The sequence below is a fragment of the Eschrichtius robustus genome, chromosome 18 (assembly GCF_028021215.1).
Source record: "Eschrichtius robustus isolate mEscRob2 chromosome 18, mEscRob2.pri, whole genome shotgun sequence".
NCBI classification, from domain to species: domain Eukaryota; kingdom Metazoa; phylum Chordata; class Mammalia; order Artiodactyla; family Eschrichtiidae; genus Eschrichtius; species Eschrichtius robustus.
In genome coordinates, this window is record NC_090841.1 from 72,198,902 (window position 1) to 72,224,205 (window position 25,304).

At 38.8% G+C, this 25,304-nt stretch overlaps 1 protein-coding gene across 5 annotated transcripts in view; it reads right to left on the reverse strand.

Moving 5' to 3' along the window:
- NALCN (sodium leak channel, non-selective) overlaps positions 1-25,304 on the reverse strand; it is a 279,498-nt gene that overhangs the window by 251,431 nt on the left and 2,763 nt on the right. For all 5 annotated transcript variants that reach the window (XR_011070942.1, XM_068526400.1, XM_068526401.1 and 2 more), the window contains exons 2-4: positions 11,590-11,736; positions 8,548-8,730; positions 94-177 (exon numbers count right to left, since the gene is read on the reverse strand). Coding sequence is in view for 4 of the 5 variants with exons in the window: in XM_068526400.1 (XP_068382501.1) it covers positions 94-177; positions 8,548-8,730; positions 11,590-11,697 (375 nt within the window). In the remaining variant the exon portion in view is untranslated. The remainder of the gene's footprint in view (positions 1-93; positions 178-8,547; positions 8,731-11,589; positions 11,737-25,304) is intronic.

Below are 25,304 nucleotides of genomic sequence, written 5' to 3' on the forward strand. Positions count from 1 at the left end.
TATATACTCTTTAATATATCTATTTAGATTTTCAATGTAAAATAATGCCCATTTTGGAAAATACCCCCTTGTAATTTAAAAGTGTTTAATTACCTGTAACACCAATGAAACCCAAAGGCAAAAGACCATAAATCCATCAAAAACACACCAGCGATCTTTCACATAGGAGCTATCCCCCTAAAAATAAATTTTACATGGTGTTATCAGACAAAATGAATAATTTCAAAAAACATCTGTGGAGGGAATAATCAAGTGTTAATTCAGCATAAGCTATCTACAATTTTTGTATCATAATTGAGCAGACTTTCAAAAGGAACACTTTTAGCATTTTAAATGGTATTATATATGAGGAAAATAATTTATAAAACACTCCATAACTGCAGAACTTTGCATGTAAATTTTAAATTCATGCAAAGGTAAAAGATCACTATTTTTTCTCTTAGCCACACAGAGTCTATCACATAAGGAACCAGAGGCCATCCTACTTAATAGGCTGCTTAGGTCCTAAAACCAACTCTTCCTATAAGAACCAAGGTTAGTCCTTCACTGACCATTGAGCACACAGTGGTCAGTGAAGGATTTTAAATCTCTGGGAACAACCATCATTAGCGGGAAATTAACCAGGAATTCATGTTGAATTGAATTAAAAGTGAAGATGAAGAAACTTGCCTTCATTTCCAAAATAAACATACATCGACTTAATTGGGATTTTAAATGTAAAAGAAAGATAAGGAAGACATACTACTTTCATTTTTTACTTGTGAGTCTACTCTGACATGAGAATGCATTATTTTATAAAATTTTTTTAAATGTTAATTTTTTAAAAATGTAAATATACAGTACGTTATGTTGATAAGTGTTACACAGAAAAATTATATATTTTCAAATTGACTTTTATTAAACAAATGTGTTCTTTACTTGTATGTTGAGTAAAAAGTAAGAGAAAAATATCACTTGATCTTTATTTGAAGAACTAGGCATAATTGTGATTGCTTAAAAATGTAAAAAATTCCAAAAATGAAAACTGAAATTTTATGGGGCTCAGCAGAGAACTATTTTAAAATAGTAACAATTAAAAGTAAATATTAGGCAAGAAAGAGAATAATTACAGATAATTGGGTACACAGGCACCCAAATAGAATGAGCTTATATAATATTTTTTCCCAAACAGTATTACTATTTTATTCCTATTTTGCATTAAAAAATGTTGCATGTAGTATTACTACAATTAACCTCTATTGTTGCTCATAATTTGCTTTAGTAACAAATTATGTTCAATTAGATACAGGGTAAGAGCTTCTCATTATATTGAGGTTTATTTAAAATATAAAAAGTGAGGATAAATAGTGGTATTTCCCTGGGAGGGGAACAGAGTGGCAAGAGCCAAAGGCAGAAGAGAGACATAATTTTCACAGAATATCCATACATGTGTCTTTTGACTAATGGTCATGTGTTATATTTTTTTAAATAGATTTTCAATATTAAATTTTTTAAAAGTTGAAAATTTTAGCTTTAACAAAAATCACTTTGTCAGTTGGTGCAAATAAAGTCAAATTTGAAAAATTTGGGCCTCACAAATTCACAACGTAAAGTTATCAGTAACAGAGTTGGCTGAATTTTTGTTTTTTATTTACTACATAAATTTGTCTGCTAAAGAAATTGATGTTGCAAAGCTGACCTGGAGTATAGTTTGACCTACATAAAAGGATTATTTTAAATCATTTAGGGTCCCAAATAAAACAAAAGCATAAAAACACATTTGAATTTCAAATGACCTCATATTATGAAAACTGGCTTAGCAAAAACTACTACTGTATAATGTAGAAAACTATTTCTGAATTACAAAGTCATTTGAGTTGCATTATTTGGAATGTTTTCTGCTTTAGACATTGCAGAAATTCACAGTGGCATCTGGCTGTCCCCAGTAAGAACCACCACATACTAGATGGCACGTAATGGTCAACTAAAACTGGCTTCTTTTTACTCGTCTGGTATAATACGTGAAATAATCCGCTGAGCAGAAGTTTTATACATTATGTTTTGGTTCCTGTTTCCAGGGGTCGTCCATTATTTATAAAAACCTTTAACAAGCTGTGTTATTGTGACCTGGGATACAAAGGCCAATAACACTCAGATTTTTCCCATCTTTTCTTTTAACCTTTTGCCCTTTAGCATCCATTGTTCTTCATGCTGTTCCATCTTCCTGAAAAATTCTCCGCAGTCTGTGCCAACTTTTCCCTCCAGACTTTGGTCTGATCACAGCCTACTCTGATCAGCACTTTTGCTCACAAATCATGCTACCACCAGCAACTCAGCTCATGTAAATAAATAAGGTTCATACTGTGTAACCTACAGAAGAGTCCTTTGTAATCCCCATCCAGTCATTTAATGAGTTTATATTTTAGCCCCTGCAGTTTGGGTCTCCTACTTAAATCTTCTCTAAACGTATTCTCTGGTGTTGCATTTAAGAAAAGGTCTATTCCCCACTGTAAATGTTTGAGTTTGTTCTGAAGATTAGTAGCATCTTGAAACTTACTAGACTATTTCGGATGGCACTCCCACCACCTAGCACCATGTACGACATACAGCAGATATTAAATGATCTATGAGATAAGCACAGGAACCATGTCTTAGAGCCTCTGTAGATTACAATGCAGACAGTAAGAAGTCAGTGCATATGCTTCATGAATGCATCCATGCATCTATCCATTCACTGAAGCTACTAAAATTGTTCCTTTAAAGAAATGATTCTTTGTGGCAAAAAGAGAAAGATGGAGTACCTTTCAAGGCAATACCTTAGAGTTAAGACTCTTTTCCTTCATAATCATGAAAGATCACAGTTGAAATGATGAGATAACATCTGGATATTTCTTGGATTAGTGTAGTTTGAATCAGCAAAGACTATGTGCCATGCAAATAGGTCAAGGTTTATATAATTTTTGCATTTTAATGAAATTGTAGATATAATTGAATTATAAATATGAATTGAAATTGATATCATATCAATCATTATTGATAATCACCAAGGCTCCATAAGTGTAAAATACCTTTTAATAAACAGAATAGGGACTTTGAAACCTGGCACTTTGAAATATAATTGAAGCCAAGTGGGACCCTGCCCTGTCCCCCACCTCTTGTTGGTAGAAAAGCTCTAGCCTCCTAGGCCTTCCCAGAGTTCCAAAGAGCAAGTTTAATCAGAGAAGTGAGAAAATACAGAAACAAAGGCAAACAAGGCAAAATAATAGTTTAGCCATAAAACATAGTCAAAGACTTTTAATTCCTCTTCAAGGCCTATAGATACTATTCTGAGCCCATATCCTTGAGGTGTTTTGCCGATACTAAAACCTCCATCAGGTGGAAGAAGTTAACTGCATGCTGACCACCAGCACCTAGACCCCAGACTGGTTGGAACCAGAAGGCAGTCACCTCACCACCAGCTCCATGAGCTGATCATGCACTCCTTGACCCTCACCCTCACCTTGCCTTTAAAGCTCCTTCCCTGAAAGCCTTCAGGGAATTTGGGTCCTTGAGCGTTAGTCACCCATTCCCCTTGCTTGGTCTTGCAATAAACACTGCACTTTCCTTCAGCACAACACAGTGTCAGTAGATTGGCTTTACTGCATGAGGGTGAGGGGACCCAAGTTTGGTTCCGTAACATAATCTCATATTGCATTTTGTGTCTGACATATTCATCAAGTTGCCTCTTTTTCAATTTGTATTTTCAAAGACTCTTCACCATAACTGGTTAAACGGTGCTATGATTCAATTTGTCAGTACGTCCAGATCCTTTTAAAATCCTACCGTATTAATGTTCAAGTTACAATATTTGTAAATAATAAATTGTCCCTTTCCCCTGCTTCCAAAATGTAACCAGAACCTAACACACACGAAGGCCCAGTGGTATCTGAGAAATTTTAATGCCTCCAATATGTAAGAAAGGTTTTAACTTGTTTGTTGCATCAACAAGAAAGGGAGAGCAGAGAGTACTTGAGTTATGGGCAGAAATCAGGAGGCTGGTGCCTGAGGAGATGAGTTATTCAAGAGCTGTCCGTCAATTTCTATAAAGATAAACACTTGGAGGCTGCCAATCAATTATACAGTATAAGAGAGGACCTTAAATTGCCATGCAAGGATTTAACAAGCAGAGAAACCAAACACATTTACCTGAAGACATTTATAGGGATATAGTTTGCAGTTACAAAACAATATGCACGGGTGTAGTTTCATAAGCACATGATTTATTGTTCCGAGTTCCCAGGGCCCATCTGTCACTGTGTCTTAGCATTATTATTTATTACTTCAAAAGTGCTCAGAGGATGCATGCTACTTTTAGCCAGGTCTATTGCCAGATGCAAAATAGACAACTGAGAATTGTCTGAAGAATTCACAGTCTGCACTACATGGAACGCTTTGCAGCAACACAAACATGTATCACCCAAATGCTTTATTTTTGCCTGTAGGGATTTGGTGAGCTAGAATGCTTCCTGGAACAAGAATTAGTGGGGGAGGCAATTAGAAACAAATTATTGGGCAGCGGGAATTAATTGGCAGATGTAGTCAAGTTTGGGGAACGTCATAAAAGATGTGAAATCCTTTAAATACATAAACTCCTCTAATGAAAATTCTGAAGGACATTTTCTGCCGGAAGGACTTTGTGCTTCAATTTCTCTCTCCTGTCGTGCGTGGGGCGTGTGACCTCCACAGTGAGCTCCTCAAACACAAATCAGAGGGTGTCACTCTCAGATTCAAATGCCCCACGCATCTTAACTGACCACAGGAGGAAGCCTGAGCTCCTCGCAGGGCTGCAAGGCCCTCCACGGTGCAGCCGGGCTGCGTTCACAGGGTCCTTTCCAGCTGCTCCCTGAGCTTCCCATCTGCTACTTCTGACTACGCAGAGTGCCCCAAGGCTCCAGGGTGTTCCAAGCCCGTGTGTCTCAAAGCACTGCTTTTCTCTCTCTGTGAAACCCTTTACTTCCCTCCGCCAATACCCCCGCCATAGACTACACCTCCTCACACTTCAAGACATCACTTCACCTTGCTCTTTCTTCAAGACTTCTCTGACATCTTCAAGCAGATTTTTTCACTATTTTTTGTGCCCCCTTCCCCTGTACCTGCTTCAGACCATTATTACAGCATTTTCACAAAATACTGAAGGTCTATCTCTCACTATCTGAATTCTCACTATACAAATCTTTGCTATTTACATTTGCTAAAATACTTGCCCCCAAATCACTGTGTAACTAGAAGAACCACTGTAGCGAATGTGTACACGTGCCAGTGGAAACACTGAAGTTGTCCGTGAATCCTGCAAGGAGGTATGATGTGTGTACAGGGCCGCTGCTCTTGGGGGCTAAATCTTGTGCTGGCAACATTTATCTAAATACTTAACAGTCGATAAGCGTTAAGTGTATCACTACCTCCTCTTCCCTCTCTTCCCATTAGCCTTTCCGGGGACGTGGACTTGAGTCTACCAACCCAAATAAAGTATATGCGTGCATCGTGTTCTATTTTAAGCATCAGGTTACACTTTTCTTAATAAGTTTTCAGATTGTTTGGCAAAGAGCTGTACAAATATTTTAGCTGGAAATCAGTGCATAATAAACATATACTGTTAGTAAATTAAACAAACTAAATAGTGGATAATTTCATAAGAAAATTTACTTCATCAAACAGACCCCCAAGAGACCAAGCAAGTCTAAACAGACCAATTTCCCTAGGAGAAACAGAAAGAAGAGGGAGTCCTATCAAAAAACCACTAGAATCAGATGGTTTCACAGGGGATTTCTAACAAACTTTCCAAGTTAAAATAATTTCAAGATTACTCAGATTATTTTAGAGCATATAAGTAAACAGACACACATACACAGAGAAAATCTAACATCAAAACCTGACAAAGATTAGACAAAATTTAAACAAGGAAAATAATAACAAATATAATGAAATAACCGATTAAAACAGAACAAAACTGTGTCATGACCCAGCTGAGTTTTTTCTGGGAATGTAAGGATAGTTCAATTATTAGGAAATCCACGCTATTACAAGAGCTAAGGAGAAAAATCATCATTCAACAGAATTTAAAAGCTATTCAAGGTACAACTCTCGAAAGTTGGAATTGATGTTTATTCCCTTAACTTGATAAAATATTCATACTTCAAACGCAAATCCTTCAGATTACGTAATTAGGAAACATCAGAGGTGTTCTAAACAAAGCCAGGAGCTAAGCAGAGATGCGCACTGTCTCTAAAACTATTTAAAATTTTGTATGTATTATTAGCTGGCCCAATTAAATAAGTGGCAGCAATTAGAGGCATAAGAATTGGAAAGAAAAAGGCAAACCTGTCTTTATTTGTACACGATATGGTGATATGGAAATAACAAAAGAATGAATGGAAAAACTACTATAAACAATACACGAATTTAGTTAATTTAGTAAAGTGGCAGGATATAATATTAACACACAGAAATCAACAGCCTTCATTTAAAAGAACAACAGTAAGTAAGAATACATAATAAAAGATAAGACCCCACGCCAAGAGCAAAAAAAAAAAAAAATCAGAGCATAAATATAACAAAAAACATGCAAAATCTACATGAGGAAAACTATAAAACAGTCCTTTAAGGTGTGGGAGCAGACTTGATAGAATGGAAAGATTGCCCATGATCTGGGACGGGAAGAAGTGTGTGTGGTACCAGTAACCACAGGCAGAGCCAAAGACAATGACAAATGGGGAAAAATAACTGCAACTTACATCATAAAGGGCTAATATTCCTAACACACAGAAAGTGCCCAAAATTTGAGTGAAAAATAATGACAACTTGAAAATGGCTTTTATATACATAGAATCAGGTTCAACCTCACTCATCAAACGGAGATGCAAATTAAAACCACACTGAGTTACCATTTGCCACCTAACAGATTGGCAAATATCCAAAAGTTTGACAACCTGTTTTGTGGTGACCACGTGGTGAAAGAGACACCTGTGTGCATCACTGGTCAACAGTCAAAAAGGTTCAGGGAATATGGAGTAAACAGAAACTATTAAATAGAGCCACCAGGAAGCAATTAACCAAACCTAGACTGTAGCACATTCTGCAAGACAAAAGACTCACTTTCCCAATGGATCAATGACATGGAAAATTTTTTTGCGGGGCATGTGGAGCTGAGACCTAAAGGATTTAAAGAGACTTAAATGAGATTTTAAAATATAACAAATACACTTTGTGCAGCTTCTTTGAGTCCTGATTCAAAGAAGCTAACTGTAAAAGAAAATATTTTAGACACCTGGGGAATTATGAATATGGATGGGGTATTAGCCTACATTAAGGAATTATTGATAATTGTGCTAGATGCAATATGTAAAAAAAAAGATTTTGTCAGTCAGCAATGAATAAGAAGTTGTTTCTGAAATAATCTGATTTCTCAGATTTGCTTTAAAATGAAATAGAACTGGGCAAATACCGATAACTGTTGATGCTGAGTTACAGGGATTCATTACAACTATAATCTCTACTTTCATGTAAATTTTTAAAGTTCCATAATAAAAAGTTTTTAAAAAGTTAAAAGTGAAAAAAGTAGTGCATTGACTGTGAACCCCCTCTTTTAAAGATAGCACAAAATGAATTATTGTAAAGAGAAGCAAAAAAATTGACCCAATAACTATATCTTAAGCATCATCTTGTTAAAGTCTTGAAACCCTTCTACAAAATAAGGCCCTTCTTCATCAAAATTAACTCACTTGAGATGCTGACACAGCCAGTAAAAGAAAAGGCTAGGATTTGAGTCAAATCTGTCATTTGTCAGACCCTAGCACCCATTCTGCTCTTTCATTATACCACTGTCTCTCTAAATAGTACAATTTGAAATACTTTAGAGACAGCATCATCTACGTATTTTTAATGAAGGTTAAAATATAAATAAATAAAAACCCTCTGTGAAGGTTAGGGTTACAGAAGGAAGAGATACCCCGGGACAGAAATTTTCTTCCTTTTCTTTTTCTTTCTTTCCCTTTTCCTTTTATTTATTTATTTATTGTCTCCCAAAGGTGCCAATTTCACGTTACCCATTCCTTGTGTTACAGTCCTGGAATTCCTTTCCATTTCAAGTCCTTTCTTTTTACCTCTTAATATCTTCAGAATGCCTCAGGCGAATGAGATCCTGCTGATTACCATAGCACTGCAAATTTATCACATGACGTTTATTCTGCGTTCCATGAATCAACAGGTGCCTCCTCGGGCTAGGTGGCGTGCTCACCCCGTAGGTGGCATGAAAGACCCTCCTCTGGCCTTCACGAAGTCAGCAGTGGGGCCATCTGGCTCCTTCTCAGATATTCCAAGACTTTGTGCCTTACACAATTGACTTCACTTTTGAATTATTCTTAATGTATTATATTTTCACCAACATCTGGAGTTATACCCTTTTTAAAAGGACTTCAATATCGAAAAAATAAACAGACGTTTTGTCTGACTGAAATTAATGTGAAAGCATTAAACTGATTTAGATTTTCAATGCACTTTGGTTTTTAGCTTAAATAACATGGAAATACCCACCTTGACAATCCCCCGGATGTGCATTTTTGCTATCATCTCTGCTGTGTAGAGGAACATCAACAGAATGTCCAGGGTGAAGGTCACATACTGCAGAGGAGGGTAGTGTTCGAAGGTCATGGGCGTGTTCATGCAGACAGAAATGACGCTGATGATGGCACAGATGCGCAGCAGAGAATGAACCCACTGCAGAGATGGTCCAGAGTTACTACCTTGATGCCACGAAATATCCTAAACTTGTGTTATGAACCATGCTATTTGGAAAACGTAATAGCGAGATGGAAATATTTCACCAGTAGGGGGAAAAGGAAGAAGGAAACTAACACGTTAAACACTTGTAACGTGCTAAATATTTTCACGTATTTTACATCGTTTAATTCTCAAAGCAGCCTAATTTCAACATGAAAACACTAAGGAAGGTTAAGGGGCTTGTCTGTGGTCCTGCATTAATAAAAGCCAAAGCTTCGATGTGAACCAGGTCAGGCTACCCCAATGGCTCTGATACTTACCAGGGCATAAGGCCATAATATAGGGAGATTCTGATTCCATCAAAATATATATCGATAGAAAAGTGACATGCTATTACTTTCATACTTTTTTAGGTACTATGAGCACCTAGAAACGGGGACCATATTTATTGTAACTTCCCTGGAATCTAGCACAGTGGCCAATCCTAGTAGACCTCAAATGCTTCTTAAAATAAATTGATACATATTCCATAAGGAGGGTTTTCTTTCTATTGTATCTTATATGTAACACCCTTGTATAAAAATATGTTTTAAAATCTGCTCTCATCCTATATTTTCAAAGCTTAATAATAAATGGACTTTCCTCTTTACTTTGGAGAACATGTTTTATAAAAATTTAGCCCAGATATCTCTCCTAAAATGCCAAAAAATAAGTCTGTGTGCAATTCTGGCAGTGCATGTGCTGTTTGAAGACTTTCCTTAACCCCAACCTAAAGAAGTAGGAATTAAAAAGATAAATGTGTGTGTATACATGTGTAGGACATAAAATTACTCACGTATAACATCTTATTATGAAAACTAACACCTAGGAGAAAAAATATTAACGCATCTGCATGCTAAACCTACACAATTAATATTACTAGCTAATCAGTTAGTACACAATTCCTAAACGTAATTTCAATGTGTTATTTATCGATTGTCCTGTATATATATATATGCAGTCACATTAATCCTTTAATATACTCCCCCTGAAAGAAGATGTTTTAGTTTCATAGTAGATGGTTCTGCAGCTACACAAGCTAGCAAGCACCCACAATGAGAAACAGAAAAATTGTCAGAACTTTGAGGAGACTCAGACCCCTGTAGGCTGGTGAGTGGGTTATAATACTAATCTGACAGTTGTAAGATTTGCATGAAGACATAATGCTGCTAATTCCATACCATATAAGTCACTGATGATTAACTTTAAAAGTTGATGTACTTTTCATGGCAATTAGGAAGCGCTTCAATAAACATCAGTGTGTAAATTTAGCCCCATCTGGGCCTCCAACACAAAGGATCTAATTACAAAAGAGTTTCAAAAGATGGGTTCTCCCACAACAAAACTGTCGTGAATTTAAAGAATGAATTCTCATTAAGCATTAATCATTCTAGTTAGTGTTTACACGCCTACATCTATAAAACTACCTTCTTCAGAAGTTCTCAGAAAGCTCTGTATGTGGTGGATACTAAGAAAAAGTTAGCGACTGCTTTATTGTCTATTCCGTTCAAACTCTCTAAACATGAATGGAAGACCCACTATGTGTCAGAACTTATGCTGGGCTCTGAGGACACACAAATGGAAACAACACAGTTTTGACTCATCATTACTTTCAGTCTGATACGCATAACATAGATATTTATATACAATATCATTTCTACTTACATATAAAGTAGGATAAGTGGACAAAGAAGAGGTTCATTCCATCTGTGGTGGGGAAGGGTCAAAGGAGGAAACTCAGAGTGGATGGGGGCAGGGGTCACATCTGAGCCAGGCTTCATGGGTGAGGGGGATGTGACTCATCTGAGCTGCTGGGAAAGGGTCTCCGGGCAAAGGAAACAACGTGAACTGGCCGAACATCTCGGAGGAGCAGGAAGCCACCGACAAGGGAACAGAGTGTAGATGCAGGAAAGGGCAGTTGCTGAGCAAGTTAGAACCACAATATAAAGAGCTTTGCATGTGATACTAACGCATTTTGATTTGCACTGTAGGTAACAGGGATGTTTCAATGGTCGTAAAGCAGAAGGGTGACGTAAACAGACACGGAAATGTGGAAAGAAATGTGAGCAGGCGAGAAGCAGTCTTGAGGACAGATTAGACGGGAAAGGACAGGGGGACCAAGGCCGATCATCTTTATCATGATCAAGGTCAAGGGAAAGGCAAGCACTGCGAGAGTAGCGGTTCATTTCCTGACTTCAGCCCCTGCTGCTGGTTTGATAAAGGAGTCTATACCGCTCAGGATCCTAGAGCTGAGCTTCCCAGCCCTGTGACTCTGCCTTCCGCCCCAGCTCTGGCTGCTAGACTGTCTCGTGTACAATGACACTTGGTGTAGCCAGGCTTCCCCTCAAGTTCCCTTCAGCTTAATTAGGCAGAGACGGTGACCAAGTTCTTCAGAGACACTATCCACTATCTCATTAACCTTTCCGTGCAACTCAGAAGGAGACCTTTAATTCCAAACTTCCGATTATCTCCTCAGACTCCTGCATCATGAGAAGGTAAGTAAAGGAAGTCTGGTCGAACAGGTTCCCCATCTCGGTCTCCAGCTTTGGGTCAACCTGAGAAGTGGTATTAACTCCACATTTCGTGACTCTGAAGGGAGGAGGGGGAGCCAGACCACCTCCCCTGCCTTCCTCTGTGAATAACTCACAGCGGCACCTCATTATTTCATCGGGATTGTTCTCAACCTCCAGACTCCAAAGCTGCAGTTCTATGCAGTTCAGACATTTCAAAGCCAAAGCTACATGAGTTTTGAATTAAATGAATCAAATTTCCTTTATATCAGCGTGGGCCTCTCCACACTTCCAAAAAGAAACTTACTGGCTTGTTAATCCAGAGTATGTCTGCGTTGTCCGACAGAGATTCATCAGGACCAAAGTCAGTGACCGGCTGGGCCTCCACCCTGGAGCTCTGCTTCCTTTTGAGCATGCTGAAGTTAGGTCTGGGGAGCAAGTTCAAAACCACAGTCTGGAAGCGGAAATGGAGAGGGTGTTAGTGCCCTAAACCATCCTTACCCTAATCACAAAAACAGAGTCTCCCATGCATGCCTAGGCATTTGTTAATTTCACCCATGTTCTATTATACTGTATATAATCAATACATGCAGCTAGAAATTTTTAAAGGATGAGATAAAAGTTAATTAAAAAAACTTGAATTTTTTTTCTCCCAACCCAACAGATCATCTTGTGCACATCATAAAACTTTCTGTGTGCTACTTTAGAGACCACTGGGGTCTGGATTAACTGGGGTAAAATGGCTTTGCCTCTTAGGGTTCACATATGAATAGGAAATTTTTTGAGGTTTATGTTCATATACCTAGAGCTGTCTCCACTTAAAGGTGGTCAGTGCCAGAGCACAGCTGACCAGTCCAGATAAACTACAGATCATTCTCAGAATTTTCCCCTGGGGTTAATTTAATGTGACACTCACAGACATTTATTTCCAACAATAGGATAGACCCAAGTTGACCTCCCAGTTTTGTCCTTGCCATAGTGGATGGGAGCCAGACAGAATGGGGCAGAATCTACTCTAAATAAAGCGTTTTTTTCTTTTATGAATTTTGTAACTATACCAATTCTTCTACCAACTCTGAAGTAAACCCAAAGCATACTGAAGAGGGGTATGATGAAATGCCTGCTTTCCACTTAGATTTCCACAATTCTGAGTCATCCCCATCTTGCTATACATGTCACCTCCCTTTAGCCATCGCTACCACCAGCCACAATCCAGCAGCTACACGTTGGGCCCTCAGGACACAAGTAGCAAATGTAAGTGCAAAAATGTGGGAGGAGATACTGTAAAGGTAGGCGGTGCCTGATCACCCCTGCACCCACAGAGACTTCTCCTTTGATTAACACCTGCGTTGAATCTTTTTGTTTTTTTTAAATATTTATTTATTTATTTGGTTGTGCCAGATCTTAGTTGCGGCTCACGGGCTCCTTAGCTGTGGCATATGAACTCTTAGTTGCGGCATGCATGTGGGATCTAGTCACCTGACCAGGGATCAAATCCAGGCCCCCTGCATTGGGAGCTCGGAGTCTTAACCACTGCGCCACCAGGGAAGTCCCTGGCTTGAGTCTTAAAGGAAGGAGAGGAGCTAACATTTTCTGGATATGAACTATGTTTTGGGCACTTAGCAATGATATTTAATTTTTACAACTGGTGGAAGAAAGGAAGCATCTTGTCTTTTTATGCAAGCATGAGGAAGTCCAGTCTCGAGGCAGCAACCAAGGTCACCAAAGCAAACTTGAGGTTTTAAAAGAAGCTCTGACTACAAAGTCTAAGGTGTTTGTAGTAGACCAAACTGGTGCTGAGGAATGATTAGGAGAATTTCTAAAGGCAGGTAAGGGAGGGTAAAGGTCCTCCAGGCAGCACACAGCCATGGCGACGCCAAGTCAGGAAAATGCAGTAGTTCCATCACCAGGAAGGTGCACTGGCTCTGCTCTCTGCTGCTCCTTGGGGCTGGAGAAAGAAACCTAACCAAGGACAGCGAGTGCCACTCAATCCTCGCGGGAGCAGGAGAAGAACGTGAATGTGTTTGCAGATTGTGTAAATGTGTGCAACATTCACTGGGAAAGAGAACACAGAAGCTCAGGACCAATCGCCTTTGATCCCATTCCCTGTGTTCGAGCGCCTACCTCTATGTCTGTTCTCCTTGATGCACCAAGGTAGGCGCATCTGCCTGGCCCTTTTATTCCCAGAAGAAATCAAGCTAATTGCCTTTAAGATGTGCTAGGTATTTCCAGGCTGCCTTGCCCTGAATATTGGATTTGAATATGGGTTTTGCAGGAGGCTGCACTAATTAATTTTATTTTACATAATTGGAGTTAGGGACTCTTGACATTGATATGTAAATATATGCAGGATATTCAAATTATGCTTGTTCTCGGATTTACTGTGGAGCGGGGGAACATCTGGTGGCCTCAATTTGGGATGCGTCTCGAATGACAGTCTCCTATGTACCCAAAAACTGGATACAGGATCTTTCAGAAATCCTTCAAGATTTCACACAACGCAAAGGAGGAAATAAAGAGAGGTTTTACAATGTAGTTCAAAGATGATAGAAGAAAAATGTATAGGCCTAGCTACCAGCCATACTACCTTTCCACTGAGCCAGTGGCAGCTTATGGATGGCCATTTATTGCTCTGTGATTCGGCCATAAGTTAAGGTCTGAAAAAATTTTGATGTATAAATGTGAAATCGTCACATATGAATTCCATGCACCCTTGTATTACTAATATTCCATCTGGAGCAAAACCGATTTTTGATTATGGATTTGTTATCTTAGAGAAGTAGACATCCAGAATTTATTTTTTTTAAAAATCTCCACGATGGCTATATTTGAGCCACCAAAACTGTGCAACTACAATGAATGACATCAGTTATCATCTACTTTCAAAATTGACCTAATACAAAAGTGTCACCAAATCAAACAGTCCCCAGGAAAACCTGGTTAATCCACATATATATTAAAACTCAACAAATATGTATTTATCAACAACTAGCTCCTGAATCACTGAAACTATAACTGATTTAATAATATTAAATAAGTTCAAGTTACAAACATATGAAGAATCCAACATTAATTTGAGGCAATTAATTGTAATAATTTTCCTTTATATACAGAAATATTGTCATACACATTCATTCATGTTGAATCAATATAACTGAGTACAGCAAACCTATTATTCCCCTGATAAAGACCAGGAGGAATATTTAAGTATCCTAGGTACGCTTATTATTTTGATGGGAAATTGCTTCTGTGTATCTTAGCCTTATCACTATCATGTACTTATAACACGATATTTTTTTTTCTCTGTTTACAGAAGTGTCCTCCATAAGGCAGTGCACTAAGTTTGACAAGCGGGGTTTCCAGTTGCTTTTTCACACTTATTAAAAGTAGCTGGTATTTAAATAGTATAACAGTGGGTGGAGTCTGCAGTTGTAATATGTTCATTGGTGAATCTTTTACTTGGAAACAGCTAGTGGCAACTCAGGGAGAAAAGACACTTTGGTTCATGGCTCTCTTTTAAATGGTTAAAATCCAGTTTTGTAGTCCGTGGCAGCAATATTTTACTTCCTCAGGTCACCCCAGCTCTCTCTGGACCAAAAGAAAATATATTCATTTTTCTTTAGCTGTGAGGTACTTGCAACCCTGTGGGTCTTTTCTTCTCCTTGGAACTCTCTTGGGTTTGCATTCGTCTTCTGAATCTTCCATCTTCTACATTATGGTTTCTAGCATGTCCTTTACCTGCTGCCCCGTGTGCCTGTCCTCTGTACTTAACCCCTCAAATGAGCATCTGTTCCCACAGTTTCCATCACCGTCTGTCGATGGCTAGCAGCTTCTATTACTGAGTCATGTACCTACGTGGCTTCTCCCTCAACTGTAGCCATGCCAACACCATCATCACTTGAAAATCAACAGGACAGGTGCTAGCGGTCCGACATACTTCTACTTCACCCCCTCCTCTCAATTCCCAGATCCTACTGCCCTGAACTTTCCCAGTCCCCACAGGCGGGTCCCCACACATGCACAGATTCCCTCGTCACAGATCCTCACTGGTGACTTCTTTCCTCCCTCCTCACTCCACGTATGTCCAAGGCCCCTTTCCCTTTATCCCCGTTACTAGAGCCCTTTCCAGGCCATGGGACCTCAGGTCTGGATGGTCACAAACATCACCCCTTTTTTCTTCCGGCCACGCTGTGCAGCTTGCAAGATCTTAGTCCCCCAACCAGGGATCGAACCTGGTCCCGGCAGTGAAAGCACAGAATTGTAACCACTGGACCACCAGGGAATTCCTGACATCACCCTTTCTAATATGTCCTGTCTTTTATATTAGAATCAGCTTTCCAACACACTGAGATGGTCTTTCCTGTAACCCAGGCAACCTCCCCTTATCCTGTTTCCCATTCATTCATTCACACAGAAAATACTACGAATCCACTGTGGTACCAGGCACTGTGACATGTGATGGGAACAGCAAGGCATTCCTGGAGCTTATTTAACCTTATGTTTCAAGGACACTGAGAGCCAGGGATTTTCACTTGCGTTTCTTTCACACTCACACCCACACACTCCACTTGAGTTGGCCAAACACCCCGTTACCTGCCACCCTCCAACCTTTCTCAACTGCTTCAGCACCTTTTTCCAGCTGTGTCCCCTCTGTCCTCTGCTGCCGATCCCACATCGGTGCTTCCTATTCCCTTCTTTAACTCACAAAGAGTTTTTGTCTCTACGTGTGATTCGTTTGTAACACCTGAAAGATTTGATGTTTGGGAATAAAAGTGTAGACAAGAGAAACATACCACTCCAGCAGACTTACAGCATCTATTTTATTCTAAAAAGCCCCCCAAGAAGACAGAAGTCACTGATTTATTTCTAGTCATTAGGTGTCATTACAACTGGCGACACATCGAAATCAACAACTCGTCTTCTGGTCATTTATGTGCACAAACTCTGGGGTCTTTACAAGTTCAAGTGGAATCGTTTAGCTACTGTCCTATCCAAGATACACACACATTTAAGGGTGGGCTTTTATCTCATTGCCGTCACAATTTGGGAAGGAAATTAAGAAAAAAAAATGTTCAAAAATATCCCTCCAACTTCTCTCCCCAAGCTTTACTTCTTTGTCTTTGGCGGAGTGGCCTTCATTGCCAGCAGAGGTTTTTCATTCATTCATGCTTACATAAATGCATTCATTAAAAAAAAAAAATCATCCAAACCATCGTGTTAGGTGATGTGGATTCAGCACTAGCAAAACATGCCTGGTCTCTTTCCTCCTGGAATTCCTGAATGCCCCATGTTCCTGACACAGCAGACATACTTAATTTAAAAGCAGAGGAGATAATTAAAGGTGAGCCTCTGACCACTCTGCTCTCATTCTGCAACCTCCACCTGCTGGTTTTCTTATTCTTTCACTACCTCATCGCTAGCTCCACATCACCTCCGATTGAATAGTTGATCCCCAATATGCCTCTGTATCTGTGCTACCAGACATAACGAGATTCACAAACAAGCCAGGACAGCCGACCAACTGGTCCCTTCCTAGACCTCAGATACCTAAACCTTACATTAAACTAGAAGAAATTCATTTTATTTTAATTTTATTCTCATTACACAAAAATTTTGCGGTAGGAAAATTAGAAATATAAAAACGAAACGAGAAACAAAGTGAAAACCATCAGGAATTCTAGGCACTCAATTATTTTGGCAAAGTATTTGTTGAGTGCATACATTGTGCCAGCCACGAGGCAAAGTGCCGCAGCAGAGCTATAATCAAATATGCCCTCTCTCCTCCTGAAATTTCCTTTAGCTGGAGCACTTACTCTCCAATGGGATACGGAGTATATCTTTTTTTTTAAATTTATTTGGCCATGCCGCACGTCATGCCTGCGGGATCTTAGTTCCCGGACCCGGGATTGAACCCGTGCCCCCTGCAGTGGAAGCGCAGTCTTAACCACTGGACCACCAGGGAAGTCTGGAGTGTATCTCTTTTAGTATCTTCTTTTCCGTATACTGTATGTTTTCCATGCATATATTTATTTTTAAGTATTTGTGCTTAAACGTTGTTTTGTAACCAGCTTTTTTTTTTCATCTAGCAGTATCCTGTGAAATCTTTCTCTGTCAATAAGTATGCAGGCACAGAAAACCCTAACTATTAATAAATACCACCTTCAAACATCTGCCCTTCCTTGTCTTTCTGGTCTCCTAAGCTCATTTACAACCTTACATGTGCAAGGCCTTGCTGGGCAAACAGATACAAACACGTCTTCTAGATTAAGCACCAATGTTGAATTTGTTGTTGAGAAAGGTATCACCACATATTTTGGGAGACAACTGAATTCGATGTTACCAATTTTTTTTGATGTGGGCATTACAAACAATTCTTATTTCAATATTTCTATGTCTCCCTCTTTTTTTAAATGGCCACAGAACCCCAAACAACAAACCACCCTATATATCTCCATTGGAACAAGAAGAGTTTCCTGCCTTTCCCCATATGCCTGGTGTATGCATATTAAAAGCTTCCACTGTACTTCAGCGCATCATAATAACAATGTGAAGACCAAAGGGGATGCTTATTCCTCAAGCTGGAGCTGACAAATGTCATTGGTTCTTAAAGTTAGACTGTTTTTGTCTGGCCAAATTTTCTTCCTGACAGAGGACATGTCCATTCAGAACAAATGCATACACAATCATAACATTTTATGCCGTGGTTTTAAATTAGGAGGAAAACCCCACTATTTCTGTCTTGTTTTCTGTTACCCCAAATCCTTCTGCCCTGCCTCACACTTAACCTAGAACTGGCCCTTCCTCCAACTCCCGGGTACCCTGGGGCCTCAGAGCCTGGGGTGACTGCACCTCTCTCTGCCCAGCTGAGTGTCCTGTCTCCCCATCTCGAGGGTCTGAAACTTGTCCTCTAGTTCTTCAAGCCCAGATCAACTCAGTGCTCGGCTCTGGGCACCGAGGACGGGTGTCCCGTGCTGCCTGGGCACCCTGCACCTCCCTCCACGAGCCCGCCTCTTACAGCCTTGACAGCCTGGCACGTGGTGCTTTCCCACACTGGACCCCAGCGACCCCGGGGTTTCCTGTTCAGTGATGCTCTGCCTCCCGGTCTTAACAATCAACAGTGCTTAAGGGAAAGTGATACAGCTAGAATGTGATGTAAAACTGAAGAGATCTTCCCCAGTCTGAATGCTGTATAAAAAGGAAAACAATCCTCAAATACACACACACACACACACACACACACACACACACACTGAGAAATCTACCAAAAAACCCACAAAAAGGAGATGAAACGCTTTGGAAGACACAGAAGTTCCCCATGGTAAAGTAGTGAGCTTATCAGTTGATTTCCTCCCAAATTAAGCTGACCGCCATGTAAAAGACTCCTTCCCACAAAGATGTTTACTGAGGGCTTATCCCATGCCAGGCCTGGTTCTAAGCATGTCATACATCATGTCATTCGATTCTTACAAGAACCACTTCACAGATGAAGAAATTTAGGTACAGAGATGAGCCAGGATATGAACCAAGACAAAGTGATTCACGGAACTATTAAATTAAAAATTAAGTACATTATAAAATAGGTAATAAAAAGAAAACTACTTTTCAACTTTTTTTTTTTTAAAGCGTGATTTTTAAAAAAATATTTATTTATTTATTTGGTTGCGCTGGGTCTTAGTTGTGGCTCGCGAACTCTGAGTTGTGAGATCTAGTTCCCTGACCAGGGATCAAACCCAGGCCCCCTGCATTGGGAGCTTGGAGGCTTAACCACTGCGCCACTAGGGAAGTCCCTCAACATTTTCTCATCATACAACCTTGTAATTCTAAACTCTCTTAGCATTGATTATTGTTTGCAAAAATACTACAGAAATTCTCCTCTCTTAAAACTGAATCCATTTGTATTATATGAGTCACATCATAGTTATTCCAGCCACACATTTATAAAAATGTGTCGATTTTTTTTTCTGGTAAGAAATCATCAAACGCCTCATCAAATCTATCTAAATGTCACTTTCAGATAGCTGAAGTTATTATTCATGTATCCAGCCTTTTTCCTTGAGGATGAATCCTAGAGATAGTTTATTATGCTTTTATCATCTTTTGTCTAAATTGTGGGGAAAAAAAAAAACAGATAAGGAAGCATTTACTAACTCCCATCTGATAATCTTACATCATGTAGTAAAGAGACAGCTGTCTTAACTTCCTAAGGATGACAGATTTCTTCATTTCTTAGAGTTAGTTTTAGTCTCATAAATTCTTGACCGAATGTGCTGAGAACATGAAAAATAGAAAACAGATCTGACTTATGATACATGGGTAAAAGAGTGTATGTTTTTCTGCAGAGATTACATTAGGGCAGAAAGAAGAGCTTTATTGAGAGAAGTCCTTCTGTCATAGTCAAAATGCAAAGCTCAGGGCACTGTCAGGGTTGTGATTCTATTTTGTAGTGTTCTTTGTTCTTCTAGCAAGGAAAATCCAGACTAAATAGAAGCTACCAATCAGAAGTTAGCAAGTGGTAGCTGTTTAGTCAACAAAAGAACCGTTTAATCTAAAAGTTTCTAATAATAATGTGTTTGGCCATCCCAAGAAATGGTACACTTCTTTCTGGATATTCTCAGAGAGAATGACTACACACACATCTGGGAGTTTGCAATGGATGACCTCCCAAGAGACTTCCACTGATAAAATTTCTTAACACACACTTGAAGCTGCTCATAATTGTATGCATTTTATCAACTCAGGGTAGCATGGTGGTCTGTAAGTTACTGTACATAATTTTAGAGGAGAATCAAGCTTAAGCATTATACATTCTTTTTTTTTTTTTTCACTTGTAAGATGAGAGCCAACATTTATCAAAAGCTGGCTCTGTGCCAGGCACTATTCCAAGGTCGTAATACCTCTTTGACGTAGTTTTTAGTATTATCCCCATTGTACAGATTAAAAGTCTTGAGGCAAGCTTGCCCAGATCCACATGAACTGGAAGCAAGTTTAGAACCCAGGGAGTCCATTTTGTTGGGAGAACAGAGGTAGGGGAGGGAGGGAGAGAATGGGCAGAGAATTTGACTTACTTTTGAACTTCAAGAACTTTTGTACAATTCAAATGTTTTGCAACAGTGATGAATTTCATTGTAATTTAAGACAAGTAAAATATGAAAATCATCAGTTTTTAAGCATAAACAAATGACGCCTGACATTTGCTGAGGATTTATCATGTGTGAGGCTAAGAGCTTTGCGTGGATTATCTCATCAACTGATCCCCACACCCCAATAAAGCAGGTGTCTCTGTTATTCCTCTTTTACAGATGACAATGAAGTTTAGAGAAGGTGAGTGCCTTACCCAAGGTCACTTTCTGACCTTTACCCCCATGATATTCAGTTGTCTTGTGTTTCAACCTGACCTTTCCAGGGCTTTGTGAATAGAACGTTCTCTTTCCCCAGCGAACAGAGATGGGGAGTCTCCAAGTTCTGGCCTCTCCCAAGTCTGAGTAGTGAAACTAAATTAGAGCAAGGCAGCACCTAGACTGCAATGCCCCGGGGCAAGTGTCTCCTGTTCCCAAATTACCCTTTGCTCTTGAAACTTAATTGGCCCAATGCAATGCATCTTTTCTTCTAATTGGTTCCTAGTGGTTGGAGGAAAGGCAGGCAGCTGCCTGAGTCCTAGGTCTGCCTTAGCAACAGCAGAGCACATCACTTAGCAGGCAAACTAAAACATCGTTAAAACTGGACCCCAGATCACAGCGGCAATCTCTCTTTCTGTATCTCTCTGCCCCTCTCTCTCCAAATGCACTTTTCATTTGGGTGCTTTCTCATCTACGTCTTGGCCCTAGCTAAATCGGGATGCAGCCCTGCAAAAACAGTGTTACATGCGTGGTCCAGTCTCAGCAGGATAGCAAGAGCCACCCAAGATGGGCCACCGAACAGATCAAGCTAAACATTTCAAAGGGCCATCTCCAACCGCAGTCTCTTCTTTTCTCATTTCCTTTTGTCAACACACTGAGTAAAAACAGAAAATGGTTCCCCACTTTTTATACTGAGTCTACTTCCTAAATCCCAAAGAAAAGCAGCATATTTTTTTTCTAGTTCTTTCTACAAATACTTCAAAACAGTGTCATTACTTCCTCAAAGATTTAGTTCTGTTTCATTTTTAATTGTGAAAATTGAATTTTCTTTGACCTTTAAAAATCACTAGATTTGGTAAAGGAATTCAGGATAGACTATGATGTCCCAACACCACTGCACCCTGCAGGCCAACAGCCCATTAGTAGGAGAGGGTTAGAAGTTGTATTTGTCTCCTAAATCACTGTATTGATTACAAAATGAGGCGATCAGCTCACACATGTAGGCTGACCAGCCTCTTTCCAACCTCTCTACTCAGAAAATTCAGTCAATCCTTTTAACAAGCCCTAGCCTTTCACTCCAAGTTTAGAAAGGATAAGCATTTTTAATTTTGTGAGTTATTTTGGGTACAAGGTAGGTGTAAGAAATTTTTAAGAGAAGAATATCAGAGTTAAAAATCACCACAGGCTGATGGTGTAATTTTTTTAGAAAGGTCCAGTTTCCTCCAGGTCGTGGCAGACGTTTCATGGGTTTTCATCATCCAATAGTCCAATGACGGGCATATTATTTTAAGAAACTGCTACTATCATTTAAATATTATGAAAGATCAGAAAAGGAGATTATCTCTTTTTATTGTAGTTAATTAACCTTGTAATGAATTTGCAATGGTTGGACAAAGAAGATGGACGGTTAAAACGGTGGTTTTCAAAACTTTTCCATACAGTAGTTAAATAGTGTGGAAAATGAAAAGGAGCTATCTATTTATGTATGTGTGTGGTTGTTTAATTTTTTATATGAATTCACAAAATTTGGACAATGGTGAATGTTTTAAAATAGTAGTTTCCAAAGATGGTTAACATCTGAATCATTAGGGAGGTTTGTAAACATTCTCAACCATGGGTATCTTTCACTCAGACATACTAAAACAGAACCTTGCAGGGTAAAGTATGGGAAATGGTGTTTTTAAAAAACACTCCCCAGGTGATTCTTAACACACTCTCCCAGTGCTGTTCCCAATAGTGATGGAACCACTGGTCTAGATGCTCAGAAGAGCATTTTGACACTACAGAAATTACAGGTGATAGTCAAGACTGGTTATTTGGGAAAAAAATAAGAGAGACTGGTATAAACAATAAAGGTAAAATAGAAATCTGAGACAAAAATTTGATCTATAACTGAATGTATATAAAGTATATTCTAAGTTTTCCTCAGAGAACTTCAGAATTTTCCACAAAAATATATTTGATATATTTAAATATATTTGAAATATATTTGAATATATTTGATATACAAGAATACATTTTTGTCTTATGAGAAGACAACTAAGAAATTTGGTTTTTCCTTGACTTTTCTACGATAATTTTCTAGTCTAGAATATGGCTATTCATTTCTTGAAAGGAACAAAGCAAAAACAATTTGTCTAGTTGAACTAACTAGCTTTTAACATTGCTTTCACTTTTTACTTAATAAAAAGTAGAAAATTGTTTTGAGGTTCCCCAGAGTTTAAAATTTCTTTTCTCCACAAAGTATTGACATATGGAATTGAGAGAAATAGAAAGACTAATCCAACAAGCTCTAGTTCTGAAAATTTAAATTCCTTATTTACAATATTTATCTTATTCTCTGAGCTTCAGCTCCTGGGAGGAAAAGCCAAGGAAGTTTCCATACTTGAATTACCTTTTTTTTTTAACCCCAGGCAAATTTTATAACATATACTCAATAGTATTTTAAGCCATCACTGACATATCTTGTCTGATACAAATTTGTATCTTGTCTGACACAGGCCTCCATAATTTGTACTTTTCAGAAATAATAAGTAATTTAAAAAAAATCCTTCCTCTACTCCAAACGTGATACGTGAAGCTGATCTCCTGTGGATTTCATAATAACAATAAAGAACTAATAAAGAAATAAAGAAGCAAAGGAGTTAACCTGTAGATACAGTTAACTTAAAGATAAAGAAGTGATTAGCTGTTCTACCTAGGCATTACAAATAGGAGCAAAAATGTCCACAATCACCCAAGCTTGAGGTCCTGGATTCATTCCTCACCCACCCCTCCTTTTCATTCTGTTGGTTCAGCCACCAAGTTCTGTTAGCATTTGTTCTATTGATAAATCACCATCCACCTCTCCTTTTCCATTCTTGTAGTCTGAGGTCAGTTACCCATCCTTAGAATTTCATGCCCAGTTTCTCCAACACCTTTCTTCATTGGCCCCCATTCTTATTTTTCTCCTTCTTGACCTCATTCTTAGTTCTTGGCACACTGATGCCTCCTATAGATAGCTATACATTAATAGGCCTTAAAGACTGGAATGCTGGGCTTTATTTTTTTTCTATCAGATCTAAAGCTTTTCTATTTCATCATGAATTCATTCATGTTTTTAAACAATCTCCTCTTTCTTCACCTCTCTAGTTCTGTTCTGTTGTCTTCTTTACTTCCTAAGTTGAAATGCTGCTTCCTTATCCCATCGTAGGTCACAGACCTTTTGAGGAAATACTACATCTAAGGACCATGTTGCCCAAAATGAATACACACAAGAATACTTTTGGCTATCTACACTATAATGCTATGATAATTAGTATATGTATTATATATAGAAAGCTTGTAATTATAACTTTATTAAAGATAGCAACTTTTATTATTATAAGGTGCTTTTTTTCTCATTTAATTATTTTTTGAACTATTCTGTTTTTACATACTTCTACCTCACCTTTTATTTCTTTTGGTAGCAGGCGCCTAATACGTATTTCTTCATCTTTTTTATATTTCATTTTGAGCCATACCAGTATCGTAAGAGAACAGTCTTCTGCTATTTTTCAGAATTACACATTTTCAGTATATTATTTTACTGATCCTTTAATTTTGGAGGAGGAGAATGAAGCTAGTCTAAACTTTCCCTTGTGAATAGTTTTTTTCAACTTGATAAAAACACTGATGGAATATTTTCCTTTTTTTATTTTTCAAATTCAAAGTGTTCACCAGGCTAGATCTACATGCGGGCTACTTTTAATTAATTTTTCCTGGTCCATGATAACCCATCTTCATCTGAATATTCTTCCATCTAAAACAAAATAATTATTATATTTCCCTTAGAACAAGGCCCGTGTTCCATTTGCTCTGTTCTCCCCGTCAGGAAGAGCGCTGATTTGTGTGTCTGTGTTGGCTGTCTTCCACATATAGCATCCTTGCCCCAAACAAAGTCCTCTTTTCATCTCCTTCCTTTGCATAACTGGAGATAAGTCTCACTCTTGATCTCTGCATAAATGATTCCCTTGGCTGCAGTGCTCTGACTTCTCATACTTCTAATTGTCCTGGACTCCCTCCCCGGAACCCCGTCTCCTGCCCCAACCTCTGGACTCACAGGGTCAGCCCCTGTCATCTGAGCACATTCCATTTGGTGTGGCTGCCCTTGCCCTGGGGTCTCATGGAGAAACTGCCTCAGAAGTCAGCGAATTCTGTCTTACCAACAGAATGCTCCATCTTTAACCTTCACCCCTTCACATTAAGGGCTTCTGCAGAAGCTCTGTTACTTATTTTTTGTACAAATCTCTGAGAAAGGGAATTGTGACCTGAACCTTAGTTTTACCGATCAGTTTCATGAGCCCAGTTCCATCAGTACTGAATCTACAAGAAATGCCTTAGGGTTGACAGCCTAGGAACAAACGGTCTTCTTCTCCTTGCACCTGTAGGGCACAGATTTCTCACTATATAAATTCCTTTGATCATTTATTTGAAGTCTGAGTAGGAAAGCAAAAAGCGGAATTAGACACCTGAGCTCAAAAATCACTTTTTCCTAAAAGACCTCGCATTTACTTACTCTTTTTATTCAGCTTTACAACTTTTATAGCATTCCTACTTTGATTTTACTCTAAGAGGTATATTTTATCAGCTGGATTTCAGATGAATCTGTTAAGGGTCAAGTCTTTATATAGTGCAAAGGTCACAAATCCAAGCTATTTTATCTTCT